General features: G+C 44.7%; 1 protein-coding gene across 3 annotated transcripts in view; it reads left to right on the top strand.

The window, feature by feature from the left end:
• LOC143767259 (uncharacterized) overlaps positions 1 to 21,223 on the top strand; it is a 220,866-nt gene that overhangs the window by 177,229 nt on the left and 22,414 nt on the right. The window contains exon 1 of one of the 3 annotated variants that reach the window (XM_077255462.1): positions 6,196 to 6,258. The exons of 1 other annotated variant lie outside the window; for it this stretch is intronic. In XM_077255462.1, the coding sequence (XP_077111577.1) occupies positions 6,253 to 6,258 (6 nt within the window). In that variant the 5' untranslated portion in view covers positions 6,196 to 6,252. Of the gene's footprint in view, positions 1 to 6,195; positions 6,259 to 8,834; positions 8,930 to 21,223 lie in introns of those variants that run through there. One more of the 3 variants, XM_077255464.1, reaches the window with a different exon arrangement.

Raw genomic sequence — 21,223 nt, forward strand, 5'->3', positions numbered from 1 at the left:
TAAACCACTGTTTAGGTGCATGGCGGAGCTCGGAAGGGAAGGAGCACCATTCGACTTTTCAATGCAAATTGACTGGAATTGAGATGGGACGCCATGTCGCATTTGGAGAGCCCCTCAAGTGCCTAAACATTGAAACCCCCCACAAGTGACACCATTTTGGAAAGTAGACCCCCTAAGGAACTTATCTAGATGTGTGGTGAGCACTTTGACCCACCAAGTGCTTCACAGAAGTTTATAATGTAGAGCCATAAAAATAAAAAATCATATTTTTTCACAAAAATTATTTTTTGCCGCCAATTTTTTATTTTCCCAAGAGTAACAGAAGAAATTGGACCCCAAAGGTTGTTGCAAAATTTGACCTGAGTACGCTGATACACATTATTTGGGGGTAAACCACTGTTTGGGCGCATGGCAGAGCTCGGAAGGGAAGGAGCGCCTTTTGACTTTTCAATGCAAAATTGACTGGAATTGATATAGGACACCATGTCGCGTTTGGAGAGCTCCTGATGTGCCTAAATATTGAAACCCCCACAAGTGACACCATTTTGGAAAGAAGACCCCCTAAGGAACTTATCTAGATGTGTTGTGAAAACTTTGAACCTCCAAGTGTTTCACTATAGTTTATAACGCAAAGCCGTGAAAATACGAAAATATGTTGGGGTAAACCTCTATTTGGGCTCACAGGAGAGCTCAGAAGGGAAGGAGCACTGTTTTACTTTTTCAACGCAGAATTGTCTGGAATTGAGATCGGACGCCATGTCACGTTTGGAGAGCCCCTGATGTGCCTAAACAGTGGAAACCCCCCAATTCTAACTGAAACCCTAACCCAAACACACCCCTAACCCTAATCCCAACCATAACCATAACCACACCCCTAACCCTAATCCCAACCGTAAATGTAATCCAAACCCTAAATTTAGCCCCCAACCCTAACCATAACCATAACTTTAGCCCCAACCCTAACCCTAATGGGAAAATGGAAATAAATACATTTTTAAAATTTTATTATTTTTCCCTAACTAAGGGAGTGACATTTGTTGATCGCTTTTTATTCCAATTTTTGTGAGGTAGAATGAACAAAAACCAGCTATTCATGAATTTCTTTTTGGGGGGGCGCTTATACCGTTCCACGCTTGGTAAAATTGATTAAGCAATTTTATTCTTCGGGTCAGAACGATTACAACGATACCTCATTTATATCTTTTTTATGTTTTGGCGCTTTTATACGATAAAAACTATTTTACAGAAAAAATAATTATATTTGCATCACTTTAATCTGAGGACTATAACTTTTTTATTTTTTCGTTGATGATGCTGTATGGCAGCTCGTTTTTTGTGGGACAAGATGGCGTTTTCAGCGGTACCATGGTTATTTATATCCGTCTTTTTAATCTCGTGTTATTCCACTTTTTGTTTGGCGGTATGATAATAAAGCGTCGGTTTTTGCCTGATTTTTTTTTTTTTAAAGATGTTCACTGAAGGGGTTAACTAGTGGGACAGTTTTATAGGTCGGGTCGTTACGGACGCGGCGATACTTAATATGTGTACTTTTATTGCTTTTTTTTATTTAGAATTTATTGGAACAATATTTTTTTTTCTTTATTTAGGATTTTTTTACACATGTAAATATTATTTTTTTAATTTTTTTACATTGCCCTAGGGGGGGACATCACATTATAGTGGCAGATCGCTAATCTGACACTTTGCAGTGCACTGTGTCAGATTAGCGAGGCTTCCCGGCGCCTGCTCTGAGCAGGCGCTTGAAAGCCACCTCCCTGCAGGACCCGGAAGGCCATTTTGGATCTGGGTCTGCAGGGAGGAGGTAGGAGATCACATCGCGTTGCTCCGAGGGTCTCAGGGAAGCACACAGGGAGCCCCCTCCCTGTGCGATGCTTCCCTATGCCGCCGGAACGCTGCGATCATCTTTGATCGCAGTGTTCCGTGGGTTAATGTGCCGTGAGCAGTCCCCCTGTGAGCACGGCCGATCGCCTATGACGTACAATTCCGTCCATGGGAAGTAGGGCCCACCCCACATGGACGGAATAGTACGTCTAATGGCAGAAAGGGGTTAAAGGGAACATGTCACCCACAAAATTGAAGATGAGGAAAGCCCACCGGCATCAGAGGCTTAGCTACAGCATTCTGTAATGCTGTAGATAAGCCCCCGATGTATCCTGAAAAATGAGACAAAGAGGTTAGATTATACTCACCCAGGGGCGGTCCCGCTGAGGTCCGGTCCGATGGGGGGTCGCGGTCCGGGACCTCCCATCTTCATAGGATGACGTCCTCTTCTTGTCTTCACGCTGCGGCTCTGGCGCAGACGTACTTTGTCTGCCCTGTTGAGGAGAGCAAAGTACTGCAGTGTGCAGGCACTGGGCCTCTCTGACCTTTCCCGGCGCCTGCGCACTGCAGTACTTTGCTCTGCCCTCAACAGGGCAGACAAAGTACGTCTGCGCCGGAGCCGCAGCATGATGACAAGAAGAGGACATCATCGTAAGAAGATGGGAGGCCCCCGGACTGGACCGCGACGCCCATCGGACCAGAACCACAGCGGGACTGCCTCTGGGTGAGTATAATCTAACCTTTTTCTCATCTTTCAGGATACATCGTGGGCTTATCTACAGCATTACAGAATGCTGTAGATAAGCCCCTGATGCCAGTGGGCTTACCTCATCTTCGATTTTGGGGGTGACAGGTTCCCTTTAAGGAGTATCTATTACTGACTTATGTGAGAGCTGACTATCCTGTACATCAGCACTCGTATAGTATTTGACTCTTTTGTTTACTGTATATACTATGTCTTATATGTTAACATTTCTGTATGGTGCTTATTCGCACTGAGGAGAGGTGATTTGAGAGCTTATATGATTTTGGCCTCTGGTCGCCTTTGGTGATATACTACAAAGATAAGCAATAATACGCTTTACATACAGTAGTATTTGATTAAGATGTGATATGAAGGTCTATCGGATATATTATATTTCGTATCTGGTCATATATGGTTATGGTGCTAAATAACATTGAGATATTATTAAATTATCTTTTGTCCTTGGGGTACTACACCAGTATGGTGGCATCCATCCCCTCCATCTGATATGAATGATCTGCACCTGTCTGAACTATTTCCTTTCCTTACATCATTTTTCTTTTACAAAAGATTAGCATATCCTGCACCTTTTTCAGATACAGGCCATCTGGCCTTCTTTTTCTGACTATACATCTTATAGGGTCGGATAGGAGCGGAGGGATAGCCAACGCACGAGCGGGGGCGCCATTTCTCATCATCTTAGGGTGCCAACCTCTGCGCCTAGGTAGGTGTTCAGACAGATGCACATGTAGGATCGTATCACTCATTTCTGCACATCAGCTGAGTGAGAATGTGGTGTTTGGAGCACTATCTAAAGCTACCACTAGAATGTGCTTATAGTATCTAGAAGTAACTCTCTAGTTAATACCCAGGGAATAGGGCTATAATTTTAGAGGCTAGGTGTTTGTAGGGGCTACACTCTGCATGTCAATTTTTAAGCAGAGATCTTTCAACTAGCCAGAAAAACAGTAGACTGGCAGTATAATATAACCCTAGGAGATCAATCACGTATCATCTTCCAATACTTCCTAGGGTGGTTATTAACCCTTTATAGTACTTTTTTTTACATTTTTCCTTTTTCACACCGTTTTCACCTTCACTGAGTGGGTATTTAGGTTTTTATGACAAACTTATATTTTAGAAAGGGTTTTTGTTAGTTAGCAGTTGTTTTGAACCCTGTAACACATCATATACATGAAAGATTATTCCCTGTACTGATAAATTGCATATCTACTAACACTAATTGTTTAAAAGTTACTGTTGTATATAAATATCACTATATAAAACCCAGGCTGTTTCCGTCTCATGATCTCTGCTGGTTGCATCCAGACACCTGCATTACAGATTAGACAGACCTCATGCACTAAGAAGAGGCACATTGATGGAGAGAGCTTTGCTATTGGGGACAGGCTACATGTTGGGGTACATATGAGGGTGCAGGCTATATGTGTTGATACATCTTGGGGTGCAGGCTACATATGGGGGTCAAGGTTACTTAGGGTACATATAAGGATGCAGGCTATATGTGGGGATACCTTTGGGGATGCAGGCTATATGTGGGGGTACACGTAGGTGCAGGATAAATGGGGGAGCAGTCTCCGTGTGGGGGTGCATATGAATGGTGCAGGCTACATGTGGGAGTACATATGGGGGTGTAGGCTACATGTGAGCTTACATATGAGGGTGAAGGTTGTGATGCGGCTGCAGTGCAGTTTAGCGCAACCTCCACCAGGGGGTGCTGGTGAGGGAAAAGAGGTTGCACACTAACAGCGTAGCAACACTGAGCAGCCGCACAGGTGCCACAGGTAACGAAAGAGTGGTCAGACGAGCAGAGTCTGAAAGTGTCAGGAGCAGAGGTACCTGAGGTCACAGCATGCATGAAGTCAGAGACAAGCCAGAAGTCAGAGCCAAAAGGGATCGTGGTATCCAAAACGTGAGACGTAAGACAAAGTTGGGGTACAAGCCAGAAGTCATAGCCGGACGGAGAACGAGGTATCAGAGACGGAAAGCAAGAGGTGGGGTTCAGAGATCAGGCCAAGTAATACACTGCAAGGAAAACCATCAGACAAACACTACATCAGGGATAGGGAACGGGACTCACACAAATGCGGGAAGTCAGAGGCAGAAGGATCACCATGGTATACAGGTCAGCTGCTCTAGCCTGGAAGCATGAACTATCACTGACGCTGGCCAGCAGACTGCAGAGGTCTGAAAAAGCCCAGCCAGCTCCAAAGCGAGGCAGAGGGTGTTAACCCCCGCATGACCACTCCAGAGAGGGAATAACAGAAAACAAACTCCGTACTGGATCATGACAAAGGCTACATGTAGGGGTACATATGGGGTGCAGGCTACATGTGGGGGTATATATGGTAGTGCAAGCTACATGTTCCAAAGAATGAAGAAAAAGGTACTCCAATGTAGAAAAATATAAAACTTCATCTTTAATGGAAAAAAATCATAAAAACAGACACAATGCGGACAACATACAGATCCCAGAGAGCTACCAACCGACGAGTTTCGACACTCCGGTCTTAATCATAGTTAGTATAGGTTGTCAGACTGAAGGCTTAAAAACCTTTCACGAAGCAAACAGGTGAAAAAAATCACTGCTAGTTGTTTAGTAATGTTTTGACGAGCCCGCCGACCACACGGGAACCCAACTTGTTGCATCCCCATGTGGTCGGTGGCCGCATCAAATCAACGCATCCACATACATCCGCATGTCCTGCATACCCAATGTTAAAGATAGGTACGCAGGACGCATGCAGAAGTAGGCGGACATAAACGGAAGAAGTGCAGAAGTGGGCGAACCTTCAGGGAGGAAGTACACAGCCGTCCACAAAGCCCCGATATGCAAGTGTGAACATAGCCTAAGGTAGACAACACCTTCTGTATTGCAGTTGATATAACTTTTGATGGGAAAGGTGGAACCTGAGGATTTGGAAAAAGTGGGGGTTTTATTCATATGGGTACAAGTTTTACACAGGTGTGAACCACATTTATGAGATCCTTTGACATCTAGCCATGTTTATATGTATTTATATTTTTATTTAGTCGAAAAAAAGACTACATATTGCAGGCTACATGTGGGGTACATATGGGCAGGCTATATATGGGGTGTGCAGGTTATATGTGGGGATACAAATGGGGGGTACAGGCTATAAATAAAGGTACATATGGGGTGCTGGCTAGATGTGTGGTACATATGGAGGGTACAGGCACGGTACATGGTGTGCAGACTGTATGTGATATTAAAGCTCTTCCTGAGAGGATCCGATATTGTAGGGACCTGAATGGGGAGAAGATGACGATGTTACATCATAAAGATCCGTGTAATAATGCAATGAGATAATTATTACTGAGGAGAGCGTCTGAGGGGAAACGTAATGGGGAATCTCCACAGACCTCCACCCGCAGGGCTGCACACTAGATATTAGTGATGTGTCGTTCGTGAACGAGCCGACACAAAGAGCCGGCTCCCAGCTGTGAACGATGGGAGCCGGCTCTGCAGCGTGAGTGAACCGAATCTTTTTTTTTTTTTTTTTTCCTTCCTTGTCTGGTGCCTGCAGCCTATCAGATTCAGCGAGCTCAGTGAGTGTGACTGTGACTCATGTGGGAGGAGCAGACAGCAGAGAGGGAGATGTGAGTCTGTGGAGTGTAAAGAAATGCCTGTGAGTCCAGTGATGTGATCACAAAATCAGTCCCCAGGAAGGCACAGCCGGTGCGGTTGAAGTGTCGCTGTATTGTTCCCCTCAGCACCCGGGCATTCACCTCACACAAGTACCGCAGCTGTGCAGCCTGTAGCCTCCCATCAGGCCAGGCTTGTGCTGGAGAGGTGGCCATGCTGTTATTATCAGCTCCCTGCCTCCCTCTAATAACGGCTGCAGTTCTGTGCCATCTCCAATTATCTGACACTCTGCAGCTCTTCTTGTCTTTACACTTTTGCAACCTTTTTAATGCACCCAAAATATCTGCAAATCATGGTGATTAACCCCTTCATGTTGCAGCTATTGTTCTTTTTCTGCTACACCTTTCAGGAGCCTTTGTAAGGGCTTGGGGTTTTGTGTTTCTTTTTTTGCAGGACAAGTTTTATTTCTGAATGAGCCCATTTTACCATATAATGTCCTGAAAAACCAGGAAAAAAAAAGTTCACAGTGAGGTAAAATGAAGGTGGGGAAGCAATTCTACCGTATAGTTTGGGGGATTTGTTTTGCGTAGTTCAGAGTGAACGGTTTCATTTGAGGTGGTCTCACACGTGGCATCACAGGAGGCTGGGGCTGCACTCGCTTCTCTGCAGCGTCTCGCCACATTGATCACCTACAGTAAGGGTACCGTCTCACAGTGGCACTTTGATTGCTACGACGGCGCGATCCGTGACGTTCCAGCGATATACATACGATCTCGCTGTGTCTGACACGCAGCAGCGATCAGGGACCCCGCTGAGAATCGTACGTCTTAGCAGATCGTTTGAAACTTTCTTTCGTCGCTGGATCTCCCGCTGTCATCGCTGGATCGGCGTGTGTGACACCGATCCAGCGATGTGTTCGCTTGTAACCAGGGTAAACATCGGGTTACTAAGCGCAGCCCTGCGCTTAGTAACCCGATGTTTACCCTGGTTACCCGGGGACTTCGGCATCGTTGGTCGCTGGAGAGCTGTCTGTGTGACGGCTCCCCAGCGACCACACAACGACTTACCAACGATCACGGCCAGGTCGTATCGCTGGTCGTGATCGTTGGTAAATCGTTTAGTGTAACGGTACCCTAAGGCCAGGCCATCAATGTTAGTCATGGACAATCTCTTTAAACTTTTTCTATCTGTAATACTACCTCAATCATATTTACTGTAACTTAAATGTTAATAAAGTTGGTATGTAACTAGGGTTGCAGTGCCATATTCTGTTTGACTTGCTGGGATTTGTAGTGCTGTGCACCACCAGCAGGAGAAGTTGATACCATGGTATAGTAGCATTTATACATTTCTGTTCCACGTTGTGTTGAAATAAACTGAGTTTACTATTCCGTATGCTTTGCACAGTGTGTGTGTGTGTGTGTACAGTGTATACATTGTGTATGTATACAGTGTGTGTACAGTGTGCGTATACAGTGTGCGTGTAAGGCTACTTTCACACTAGCGTTGTTTGGTGTACGTCGCAATGCATTGTTTTGGAGAAAAAACGCATCCTGCAGAATTACCTGCATGATGCTTTTTTTCTCCATAGACTTTCATTAGCGACGCATTGCGATGTATGGCCACACGTCGCATCCGTCGTGCGACGGATGCGTTGTGTTTTGGTGGACTGTCGGCACAAAAAAGTTCCATGTAACTTTTTTTGTGCGTCACGTCCGCCATTTTCGACCGCGCCCCCTCCTACCCGGACCTTACAATGGGGCAGCGGATGCGTTGAAAAACTGCATCCGCTGCCCCCATTGCTCATTTCTTTCACAACGTGCGTCGGTACATCGGGCTGACGCATGGCGACGGCCCCGTACTGACGCTAGTGTGAAAGTAGCCTTAGCACAGTGCTTGCAGCATGCCTTTATTTTTATGAATTACAATCTTATACATCACCAACATATAGCACAGAACTTACTAATTCAGAAAGGACTTGTACAAAAAACGGCCCATATTACACAGTAATACAGGTTAGGCTGGGTTCACATTGCGTTAGTGGCGTCTGTTAGACGGACTACGTTACACAGCGGCATAAACGCGGTGTAACGCAGTCCGTTACGGCCGCCATTGACTCCAATGTCGGACGCATCAGTAGCGCCCACCCACAATGGGCGTGCACTAGCGATGTGCCGTCATTGAGTGACGGACCCTGGGATGCGGGCTGCAGCGTTTCCGGGTCCGTCACTGCTAGCGCAGATAGAGCTAGAAGATGCTCTATCTGCGCTAGCGCAATGTAAACGTCGGCACTTGCGTTACAGCAGCCCGTTACCGTATGTGCTGAGCGGGCTGCTGCTAACGCAGTGTGAACCCGGCCTTAGGACTACAACCGAGTAGCGCGGGCTCTGTTCACAAGCGCCAACAATCTGCAGAAACAGCAATGCTAAAAAACAGTGTTTAATGCTTCACTGGATACTTATACAGGTGTATCATGAGGCTGTCACTTTACAGGCAAAGACTGGGAACGATGACAGTGTAAAATCTAGTTTTATTTAAAAAAAGAGCCGGTTCACGAGCCGAAAGAGCCAGACTGCCCATCACTACTAGATATATGACTGATCTGTGCGCACAGGACCTGTGATGATGTCACAGTCATGTGATCAGTCCCATGGAGGGGAGGAGCCAGTCTCCATTTTGCTCCATGTGAGAGAAGACGTCTACACTGGTGACAGGTAATGAGGGAGCAGGGAGGGTGTGATGGGGGAACAGGACTAAACCCTAATTAGCTGAAGGTCGGGGTCTCTCTGACCCCTAGAATATACAGCGAAGCCTGAAAGGTCGGGAACTCTTTAGAATTTTCCATATTTCTGAATTAATTTGACCTAAAACTCCATCAGATTCTTACAAGAGTCCTAAATGTATAAATCCTACATGGAACGAGACGGAAAAGTATAAAGACTGAAGATTTTTGCTTTACAGAATAATAGAAATGTTTATTAATTCCCCTGATAAATATATAAGTCTATGGAGACATAAAATAAGGGGAATTTCCATGATACAGAGACTGGATAAAAAGGTGATGGCAATACACACTATAATATATGTATAATAGATCAGATCCTGTGTCAGCACCGAGTAAGTCACGGTGTCAGAGAGGAGTGAAGTCCTGTGTACAGAGGCCATTACTGTGCTATGTGAGGGTCAGTGGTTACTGTAGTTCTGTCATTGTATTCAGGAACCAGCAGGATCAGACTGGAAAGAGACAGAGGTCCCTCAACTCAGACTAAAACTGAATCTGTGGTAACTGATATAACAAAACCTAAACTGTGTCTGGGGTTCTCATCTATGGAAGTCCTGGAGGGGTCATGCTGTGACTCCCCTTATGTATTCCCAGGAGCATTCAGGGCGAGGAAAGTGTGTGCACCTCACTGTCAGCTCTTATCTTCATTACCGACTACAACTTCCCCACGGTAAATGCACAAACTGATAAGGAAAGGTGGAGAAACAGAGCAAGGAATAATGTGGAACAGATATTATTGTGGCTTGGTGGCAACAAGCTTTACACAGTAACTTGTCACCTATCAGTCATTCTCCACATTATCCTGGCAGCCGGTGCCCTATGCGACCACATAGATGGCGCAAAGCTAATCCTGGGCATAGATCCTGGCCCAGATGCTGCACAACAGGCCCAAGCAAAGATACTTCTTTATCCAAACATAACACTTCCCATTTAAACCAAAAAGCTCTATTTTGACCTCTTCTGTTTATTAAACATTGTTCCAATAGTCCAGGTGATCGTTAGCAAAGTGCAGATGATCAATATTTTTATAGAGAGCAGTGACTTTCTCCTTGCTATCCTAACATACATACCATAGTTATTCAGTGTTCTTCTCATAGTTGCCTCATGAACATTAACATTAGCTAATGTGTGAGAGGCCTTTTAGTTGTTTAGAGGTTACATTGGGTTTCTTTATGACCTTACCAACTGTTAAGTGTCTTGCATTTTGGGTGATCTTTGTTGATTGACCACTCCTGAGGAAGGAAAAATGGTTTTGAATTTACTCATTTATACATAGTCTGTTTGACTTTGGGTTGGTGGAGTTCAAACACTTTAAAGACGGTTTATTAACTGTTCTGTTTTCTTACACATTCTCACAGTGTGCAGCCTGACATACAGTATAAACCTCTTCTGTCTTACAAAATAAGCAGACCGTTCTCTGTAGTCTAACTTGTTTATTTGTCAACAGATGGATGTATAGAATCAAAATCTATGGTAAAATTACAAGAATACAACTAACATGTATCAGTATTGAGCTTAGAATATCACATAACTATGACATCTACAATTAACAATGAAAGCACACAGCAAGATGGATCTTGTACATGTGAACACATGATCTAGTAACAATCACTATCTGATTTAACAACAGTTCTGTATAACACAATACCACAGGAACATAAATTGTTCCCTTACCAGATATTTTTTGTACAGTATAATGGAGTTCAAGTAAGATAATGCAGGAAACAAGGCACACACACGTGTCTGGAAAACTTCTCTATCAAAAGGCCCTTCACCCATCATGCTTTGGTTTCTCCCACAATGCAACTGACTGCTTTAAAGAAAAAAAACAAAAATTAATACAATTAAACATAACTAGATAGTGGGTATTACCACATTTATTTGTCACTAAAAGAGTATTACAGTCTGTTAAAGTGACAACAGTAATTTAACCTAATTTGTTGCCCTAATGGGTAGAATATTCCTTGCTTAGCATCAATTGATGCCACTGCTAGGCTCCTTTGGTGAAAACAAAAAGTTCCGCTACTGGCCTGAAGAATAGTTTACTCTCACAAGACTTCCACACTTTGACTTTGCTTACATTTCCATCCTTACTTGGGAACATTTGGTGATGAGGCCTAGTGGTCACTCGTTCGGATGCCTCTGGCTGTCCTTCATGGGCACAACATCAACAGTTTTGATGTGGTGATCCGAATTCACCATACATAGAGCGTATACCGAGGGCATATTTCTTCATAGTCATGTGTGCCTACCAGTTCAAATATGTCTGATCGAATAATGCAGGTCATTGAGCGATATAAGGACGCAGGCCCTGTAAAGCAGCTTGTGTCCTTAAGGTGGCTCGATGCGACAGATATAATTGCGTGGACTGCATGATTATGGTGTGTAGACATAGTTCCATTGTTTTGGACAAGAGGATCTCCTGATCTGTAACACCCGATACCTGACATAGACATAAAAGAATCAGGTTTCATAGGAAAAGTATCCTAGTACTACATTGCTGTCTGTGTAGAACTCCACATCTTTGATTTCTAGATTAATTCCTGTCGTGATAAGTTCAGCCAACTCTACTGCAAGCACAGCAGCACAGAGTTCCAGTCTGGGTATTGTGTGTAGAGATGAGCTAATTTGCTCGAGTTCCCTCTTATTCGGCAAGCTATAGCACTTGCTGAGTAAGCTGCAGAGGAAACCTGGCTTCCTGGATCGTGCCCTCCGATCAGCTGATCGGCTCTGCAGCTGCATGTGTCCCAGCTGTGTGACAGGCACAACACATGTATGGAGAGCCCAACAAACAGGCTCTCCATACATGTGTCGTGCCTGTCATGCAGCCGGGTTTCCTCTGCAGCTTACTCAGCAAGCGCTATAGCTTGCCGAATAAGAGGGAACCTGAGCAAATTTGCTCATCTCTAATTGTGTGTTCTAGGAGTGGTGCCAGTTTTGACCTTAAAATAACAAACCCTATATGGCGTCATACTTTGACATCTATGGTTTTGAGGTATGCTACTGCTGCAGTCGCTTTTACTAAGGCGTTGCAGAAGATACAAAGTCTTTGCATTTTTACTTCTGTTGATGGTACAGAAGCATAAGGTTGTGTTGCATGAAGGCTGGACAAAGCTTGGATAGACTTCTTCCAACCCGGCAACAGGTCTCTTTTCTCCATGGGAAGCAGATCATCCCAATCAGACGTCTATTGGGTGAAGTCTATCATCATTTTACCTTGTATAGTAACAGGAGCTGTGAATCTTAGAGGATTATACAAGCTGTTTAAGAGAGACAAGGTACCTCTGTGTGTGACAGGCTTTCCTTCCTTGCTGATTTGGAAAGTGAATGTGTTTGCCTTTAAATCCCAGAGCAAACCAAGGCTCCGTTGCATGGGAAGGGAGTCTGTGCTTAGATGCAAGTCTTTTAGGCCACTTGAGTAATTTTTGTCTTGAGAGGAAAAGGTTTTCGTCAATTCACGGCTGATACTGTAGAAGCGCTTTTGTGCAACCTCAGGTTAGACAAAGCGAGCATTTCTTGAGCCCTTTTAAACAGACTGATTGCAGTCTCGTTCATGGGTGTGAATTTCAAGCTATCGGCTACATAAAAATACTTTTCCACGACAAATCAAACGTCCAACCCATACTTTGCTTCACCTTCTCTGGCAGAATGTCTGAGAACATAGATGGTGACTGTAGGGTATGGACTGTTTCCAAAGATGTGCACCCTCATTCAATACTCTGCGATATCTTTATAAGGTTTGTTGTTGTGGTACCAGAAGAATTTCAAGTAATTTGTGTTCTTCTTTGACAAGAAAGTAGTGAAACATCTGTTGTGTGTCTTCCATGAATGCCATCACATCTGTACAGAAGCAGAGAAGTTCTCCCAGAAATCTGTTGTTGATGTCTGGGCTGGACAGTAAGACGTCATTTAATGAAACACCTTTACATCTGGTGCTTGAGTTGAATACTACTCTTATGTGACCTGGTTTCTTAGGCTGATACTCATTGAAAATGGATAAGTACCAACACTCCTTGGAGTCTTGAAGTACAGGTGCGATTTCAGCATGGCCATTCTGGAATATTTTCTCCATGAATGTAAAGCAGTGTTCTCTTGTCTCTGGTGCCTTCTGAAGTTTATGTTTGAGGGAGACAAATCGACTGTAAATGAGTTCTCTTTTATTGGGTAAGCGTTGTCTCTGGGGCGACCCAACATTTTGACTCATCCTTTACAATTTCTTGATCAATGATGTCCAAGAACAGTCTGTCTTTTATGGACATTGCAACCCCGTTGTCTTCTCTTGTCCTGTGGAAAATTGTGCACCCTATGTGATCTTGCTCACCTTCACAAGCGTGGTCTTCACAGGAAGGGTCTGCGAAATGACAAGGCAGAGGAGCAGTGTGTGGCAATTCTATTACCAGGAAACTACTCTGACATGGCTGAAAGAGAGATGGAACGTCCATTCAAGTGTACTAGTGAGCATACTGTTGACTGAAGTCGGCTTGTCTGTACCTGCTAAACTGACATTTCTTATAATGACCTATCCTTGGTCAAGTCTCTGGGCATGCGGAGCATTCTGGAGTCCGTTGTTCTGTCTTCTAGCCTTATGGACTCGTAAATATGTCCCGACTCCCAAGGAGTGAGGGCTCGTGCACACGCTGCGGAATCTGCTGCGTTTTTTTCCGCTGCGGAATTGGAAAATCCGCAGTGCAAAACCGCTGCGGTTTTCACTGCGGATTTTCCTGCGGTTTCTTCTGCGGATTCGTCTGCGGGTTTTCAACAGCACTTTCCTATTGGTGCATGTTGAAAACCGCTGCGGAATCCGCAGAAAGAAGTGATATGCTCCTTTTTTTCCGCAGCAATTCCGCGCGGTTTTTACCGGGATTTTCCGCAATGTGAGCACAGCGGTTTTTGTTTTCCATAGGGTAACATTGTACTGTACCCTGCATGGAAAACTGCTGCGGATCCGCAGCGTCAAATCCGCTGCGGATCCGCAGCAAAAAACGCAAAGTGTGAACATAGCCTAAGACTATCAGAGCCTCTCGGTCCAGTTCAGTTATCAGGTGGGCTATACTCTTCAAATGGGGGTGGTGTGCCACTGCCTCCGAAAAACAGGTATCTCAAACCTGTTATCAGGAATCTGATTGCACTCCAATATGATCAGCAGAGGTTAGTAGGTCTGTCCCTTTCCTCTCCACCATTTCAACAGTATCCACATGTGTTGTCAAGCAGTAGTGAGAACTGGTGGGCCTGCAATGTTAAATATGTCGAAGAAGGACTTCGCTAAAAGCCTGTTGCTTTGGTCATCTAGGATTGCATATATCTTGGAAATATTTTTCCCAGTGGCCTGCAATATAGACTCTGAGAAGGCAGATTTTTGAGCAAGACCGTAATACTACAAGTCCTATACAGATTTCCGTACTCTGAGAAGTGACTACTGGGGTGTCTTGTCAGTGTCCATCAGCTTTCCGTCACATTCCTCCATTTGCGACGATGCCCATGAGGGTGGTCCAGGGTTTAAAGCTGTGTTGTGTTCTATGCTACCACATTCTGCTCATTTCTCACTGGTTTCACAGTTCCTAGCAATGTGCGATGTTGCAGCACAGCATCTGAAGCAGATATTGTTTTCTTTGAGGAAACTCTTGCGGTCTTCTACAGACTTCTCTCTGAAGGCTGTGCATTTTAGCAGAGAATGAGGTTTCTTATTTAGGGGATACTGCTTGCTGAGAGCCTTGGGTTTGGTGACTCTGGTCTTTTCATGAGAAGACTTATCTGCTCCATAAGGAAAACCTGTGGTGGTCACATTTATTTTGTGGACTGCCACAGATGTTTTACAAGGTTTGATACCAGGTGCAGTGGAACACGACAGAGTGAAGTCAAACTGGTGTCATTTCTAATCCTTGCCTATTGAGTGACAAAGTGTACAAACTTTTGATGGATGGAAATGGTACATTATGAATCTGTCTATAACAGGAACTGTGTGTGACCCACTTCTCCTGTAAGTTATAAGGGAGCTTTTGAACAATTGTGTTGACAACTCTGGCGGTGTCCAGGAATGTCAAACCTGGCAGATCTCCTTCTGCCTGAGCAACCTATACCTCAATTAAAGGGAACCTGTCACCCCCCGATGGTGAGGTAAGCTCACCGTAATCGGGGGCTTATCTACAGCATTCTGTAATGCTGTAGATAAGCCCCTGATGTTACCTGAAAGAGGAGAAAAAGACGTTAGATTATACTCACCCAGGGGCGGGCCCGCTGCGGTCCAGGTCCGATGGGTGTCTCAGGTCCGATCTGGAGCTTCCCATCTTCATTCCATGATGTCCTCTTCTGGTGTTCACGCCAGGTAACATCGGGGGCTTACCTACAGCATTACAGAATGCTGTAGATAAGCCCCTGATGACAGTGAGCTTACCTCACCATCGATTTTGGGGGTGACAGGTTCCCTTTAACAAGTCGCTCAGTTCCCTGAGCTTTTAGTAACACAAAATTATCAATTATCTTATATAAAGCATTTTTTATAGCTTCTGTTGACCCATAACATTCATCAAGTCTTTCACACACCACACGCAGGTCCGTGTCTGGATACTTTATGTTAATGTCTCTCTAATTTAGATGTGTTCAGAGGACTTGCTTCCAATCCACTTTACCAGAAAACTCCTCACTACTGGAAAGGTCTAAATCTCTGATGGCATTCTGGAAGAAGGCTCGCCATGCCATGTAGCTCTCAGCACGATCTGTGACCTTTACAAGTGACTTGATGACCAGCTACCGCTGTGCAAATAACTTAGCAAAGTTCATCGTGGATTGGTCAGCGGCAGCGCTGATACAAGCTGGTGTGCTGTTATGCTGGGAGTTAGGAGCCTCTGGCATAGGGTAGTCCATATAATACCATTCTGATGTGAAGGGGGTCCTTTTAAGTTGAAATGGTGGCTGTACCTTTTGTAGAATGATAGTTGTGGCCAATGTCATTTTGTTGCATACTTTCTTGCTTGTAGTACAGCATTTCAAGGTAGGATCTCTGGTAATCTGCATAGGTTGATTGATGTAGTGGATCGGGGTTGTCATCTGCTCTGAGACGCGTTATGCTGGATATTGTTAATCTAGATCTGGTCTGAGAACATCGCTGAATTTCTCAGATTCAGAAAACTCTAAGGCTTCTAGAAACTCTGCTTTGGCTATTGCAGCTGCTGCCTCTTTCTCTGCGGCAAGTTTTTACAGAGATGCTTGCAGGCGTGCACTATCAAAGGGACCTTCATCCAGCATGCCTTTGTTTCTCCCACAATGCAATTGACTGCTTTACAGAAAAACATGTAATACAATTAAACGTCACCAGATGGTGCTATTACCACAATAGACGTCACTAACAGAGTATTACAGCTTATTAAAGTGAAAACTGTAATTTAATTTCATTTTTTGCCATAATAGGCAGAACAGTAACCAACTACTACCTGATGAGCCTTAAAGGGAAGGTGCCATAAAAAAAAAAAAAAATTCAGCAATTGAAAAAATGTAAAGAATTAATGTTTACATTTTCTTTAAAAATAGTATCATTTGTTTATAATTTAGTATAATATGAAAAATAATCTTAAAAGTTTGGTATTTCCACTTTTAAACACTAGGGGGAGCAGCTACTGAAATTTGACACAAAAACCTAGTGTACAACTATCTGACATTACTGCATGCAATTATGGGCTGAATCTGCTCACATGCATGTGATGTCACTCCTCTCCTCCCATTCTGGGTGTTTACTAAGGAAAAAGAGAGGATGAGATGTAGGAACACATTGAGGAGTCATTTTGTTGGTGATTGCAAAGTTATACTGACAAGTGGACAGTCACCGAGGATGGCAGGCAGTGAGGATTCTGTTAGTTGGTGCTGCTCGCTGTATCACGCTCACGCTGACATTCACGCTCACACTCACACGCTGATGCTCACACTCACGCTCACATGCTGACACTGGCTCACACGCTGACGCTCACACTCATGCTGACACTCAGGCTCTCACGCTAACACACTGATGCTCACCTTGACGCTCACGCTGATGCTCACACTCACACTGACCATCATACTCACACACACTCAGCCCAACACCCTCATTCCTAAGCCGATAAGTAAATACAAACACACACAAACCTATGCAAACACTAGCCTATGTAGGAGCATTAACAGAACGAACATACATAGGCTGTAACCTATGTTACACTCACGCTGATGGTCACACTCACACTCACATGCTGATGCTCGCTCACACGCTGATGCTCACTCTCTTGCTGACACTCACGCTCACACTCAGGCTCACACTCATGCTCATATGCTGATGCTCACGCTCACACACTCACACGCTGATGCTCACTCACGCTCACATGCTGACACTGGCTCACACGCTGACTCTCACACTCATGCTGACACTCACGCTCACACTCAGGCTCACACGCCGCTCATGCTCACACGCTGATGCTCACGCTGATGCTCACCTTGACGCTCACACTCACGCTGATGCTCACACTCATGCTGACGATCACACTCACACACTCACACTCAGCCCGACACCCTCATTCCTAAGCCGATAAGTAAATACAAACACACACAAACCTGTGCACACACTAGTCTATGTAGGAGCCTTAACAGAACAAACGTACATGGGCTGTAACCTATGTTACACTCACGCTCACACGCTGACGCTCACACTCACGCTCACATGCTGACACTCACACTCAGCCTGACACCCTCATTCCTAAGCCGATAAGTAAATACAAACACACACAAACCTATGCACACACTAGCCTATGTAGGAGCATTAACAGAACGAACGTACATAGGCTGTAACCTATGTTACCCTCACGCTGATGGTCACACTCACGCTCACACGCTGACACTCACACTCACGCTGATGCTCACACTCAAACGTTGACATTCATATGCTGATGCTCACATTCACACGCTGACGCTTACACTCATGCTGACACTCACGCTCATGCTCACGCTGGTGCTCACACACTGATGCTCATGCTCACATTCACACTCTCACACTCAGCCCTACACCCTGATTCCTAAGCCGATAAGTAAGCACAAATACACACAAAACAACACACACACCAACCTATGTAGGAGCGTTAACAGAACGAACGTACATAGGCTGTAACCAGACAGCAACTGTTAATTTAAAAAAAAAAAAGGAAAGAAAAAAATTGTGTGGGCTCCCACATAATTTTAAAAACCAGCAGAGGGAAAGCCGACGGCATGGGGCAGATGTTTTTAGCCTGGGAAGGGGGTAATACCCATGGAGCTTCCCAGGCTATTAATATCAGCTCACAGCAGTATACTTAGCCTTTACTGGCTATTAAAATGGGGGATCCCCCCAAAAAATGACAGGGGTACCCCTATAATTAATAACCACAAAGGCTATGCAGACAGCTGCAGGCTGATATTAATAGCCTAGGAAGAGGCCATGGATATGGCCCCACAGGCTAAAAACATCAGCTCTAAGCCGCCCCAGAAAAGGCGCATCTATGAGACACTCCAAATCTCGTGCTTAGCCTCGCTCTTCCCACTTGCCCTGTAGTGGTGGCAAGTGGGGTTCATATTTGTGGGGTTGATGTCACCTTTCTATTGTCAGGTGACAACAAGCCCATGGCTTAGTAATGGAGAGGTGTCTATAAGACACCTATCCATTACTAATCCTATAGTTATATGGTAAATAAAGACACAGCCAGAATAAAATCCTCCAGAATAAGACTCCTTTAATATTGTTAATTAAACCGTACTTACTGAATGCTTAATCCACTGCCTCGTCTCCTGCAACAAAAATAAAATAATAAACCACAAATATTCCTCACCTGTCTGCCGAGAAGGTAATCCATAATTTCCCACGACGATCCTGATCACTTTGAGAGCAGTCACATCAGTCATGTGACTGCTCTTAAAGACAGCTGGCGATACACTGACAGGAGGTAATCCCTCCCACAGTGTATTACTGAGCTGCAGTGAGAGTTCACCAGAGTTCATCAGCTGCTGTAATCTCCCTTGTGGCATCACTGCTGCGTGGGAAAGTTCTCACACAGCGGTGCCATAAGTGAGCATCGGATGAACTGTGGTGAACTCTCATGGTGGCACAGTGATACACTGACATCTGCCAGCATGATCCCGCAGTGCTGTGACCAACAGTACCGGCGGTAGCATTACCATGGGTGACAGTCACAGCTGCGGGGTAACCCTAACATCTGCCAGCATGATCCCACAGCGCTGTGACCAACAGTACTGGCGGTAGCATTACCGTGGGTGACAGACACAGCTGCGGGGTCACGCTGACGTGTGACAGCATGACCTCGCAGCGCTCTGACCGGCGGTCTTACCTGCAGCTCCTGTCATCGCACGCACTAAGCAGTGTGAACAATGACAGGGGAAAGTAAAGCCCACAGCATACGCTGCGAGCTACAACAAAATGGCCGCGATCTTCTCCCACAGCTGTGACCTGGACAGCCCAGGAGGGTGTGCCCAGATCACAGCTGAGAGGCAGGAGGAGCGGCCTCAATGCAAGAGACACGGTTGAAGTCTTACTGTTGGCTCCTATGCCGAAGGCTGCCGTAAGTGAGGTGTGCAAGTGTCGTTCCCAGACACACACGCCCCCACTAGTCTAAATGACAGCCCCCAGTGGCACACATAAATGTCAATAAATAAAAAACTATTGTATTGTATTAAATACAATATTTTGTATTTAAATACAGTTGTTTATTGTATTAAAAATAATTGATTGTATAATCAATAATTATTACCGTATATACTCGAGTATAAGCCGACCCCCCTAATTTTGCAATAAAAAACTGGTAAAACTTATTGACGCGAGTATAAGCCTAGGGTAGAAAATACAGCAGCTACCGGTAAATGTCAATAATAAAAATAGATACCAATAAAAGTAAAATTAATTGAGACATCAGTAGGTTAAGTGTTTTTGAATATCCATATTGAATCAGGAGCCCCATATAATGCTCCATACAGTTCATGATGGCCCCATAAGATGCTCCATACAAAATACGCCCCCATTATAATGCTCCATAAAATTTATGATGGGCCCCATAAGATGCTCCATATTAAAATATACCCCATATAATGCTGCACAAATGCTGATTATGGCCCCATAAGATGCTCCATATAACAATGTGCCACATATAATGCTCCATGCAGTTCATTATGGCCCCATAGATGCTCCATATAACAATGTGCCACATATAATGCTCCATACAGTTCCTTATGGCCCCATAGATGCTCCATATAACAATGTGCCACATACAGTATAATGCTCCATACAGTTCCTTATGGCCCCATAACATGCTCCATATAACAATGTGCCACATGTAATGCTCCATGCAGTTCATTATGGCCCCATAGATGCTCCATATAACAATGTGCCACATATAATGCTCCATACAGTTCCTTATGGCCCCATAGATGCTCCATATAACAATGTGCCACATACAGTATAATGCTCCATACAGTTCATTATGGCCCCATAACATGCTCCATATAACAATGTGCCACATGTAATGCTCCATGGAGTTCACTATGGCCCCATAGATGCTCGATATAACAAGGCGCCACATATAATGCTCCATACAGTTCATTATGGCCCCATAGATGCTCCATATAACAATGTGCCACATACAGTATAATGCTCCATACAGTTCATTATGGCCCCATAACATGCTCCATATAACAATGTGCCACATGTAATGCTCCATGCAGTTCACTATGGCCCCATAGATGCTCCATATAACAATGTGCCACATATAATGCTCCATACAGTTCAGTCTGGCCCCATAGATGCTCCATATAACAATGTACCACATATAATGCTCCATACAGTTCTTCATGACCCCATAGATGCTCCATATAACAATGTGCCACATATAATGCTGCTGCTGCAATGAAAAAAAAAATGACATACTCACCTCTCGTCGCTGCTCCTCAGCGTCCTGTCTCTCCGCAGTGACTGTTCAGCATAGGGCGACGCGCACACTAATACGTCATTGTGCCCTCTGACCTGAACAGTCACTGCAGAGGAAGTGGAAGACAGGGTAGCGGGGGAACGAGGTTAGGTGAATATGAAATACTCACCTGCTCCCGGCGCGGTCCCAGGGAGCTTCTCCCGGACAGACGGTCTCCGGCACCCGCAGCTTCTTCCTCTGTTCAGCGGTCACTGGTACCGCTCATTACAGTGATGAATATGCGGCTCCACCCCTATGGGAGTGGA

This window comes from Ranitomeya variabilis, chromosome 4 (genome assembly GCF_051348905.1).
Source record: "Ranitomeya variabilis isolate aRanVar5 chromosome 4, aRanVar5.hap1, whole genome shotgun sequence".
Lineage (NCBI taxonomy): Eukaryota > Metazoa > Chordata > Amphibia > Anura > Dendrobatidae > Ranitomeya > Ranitomeya variabilis.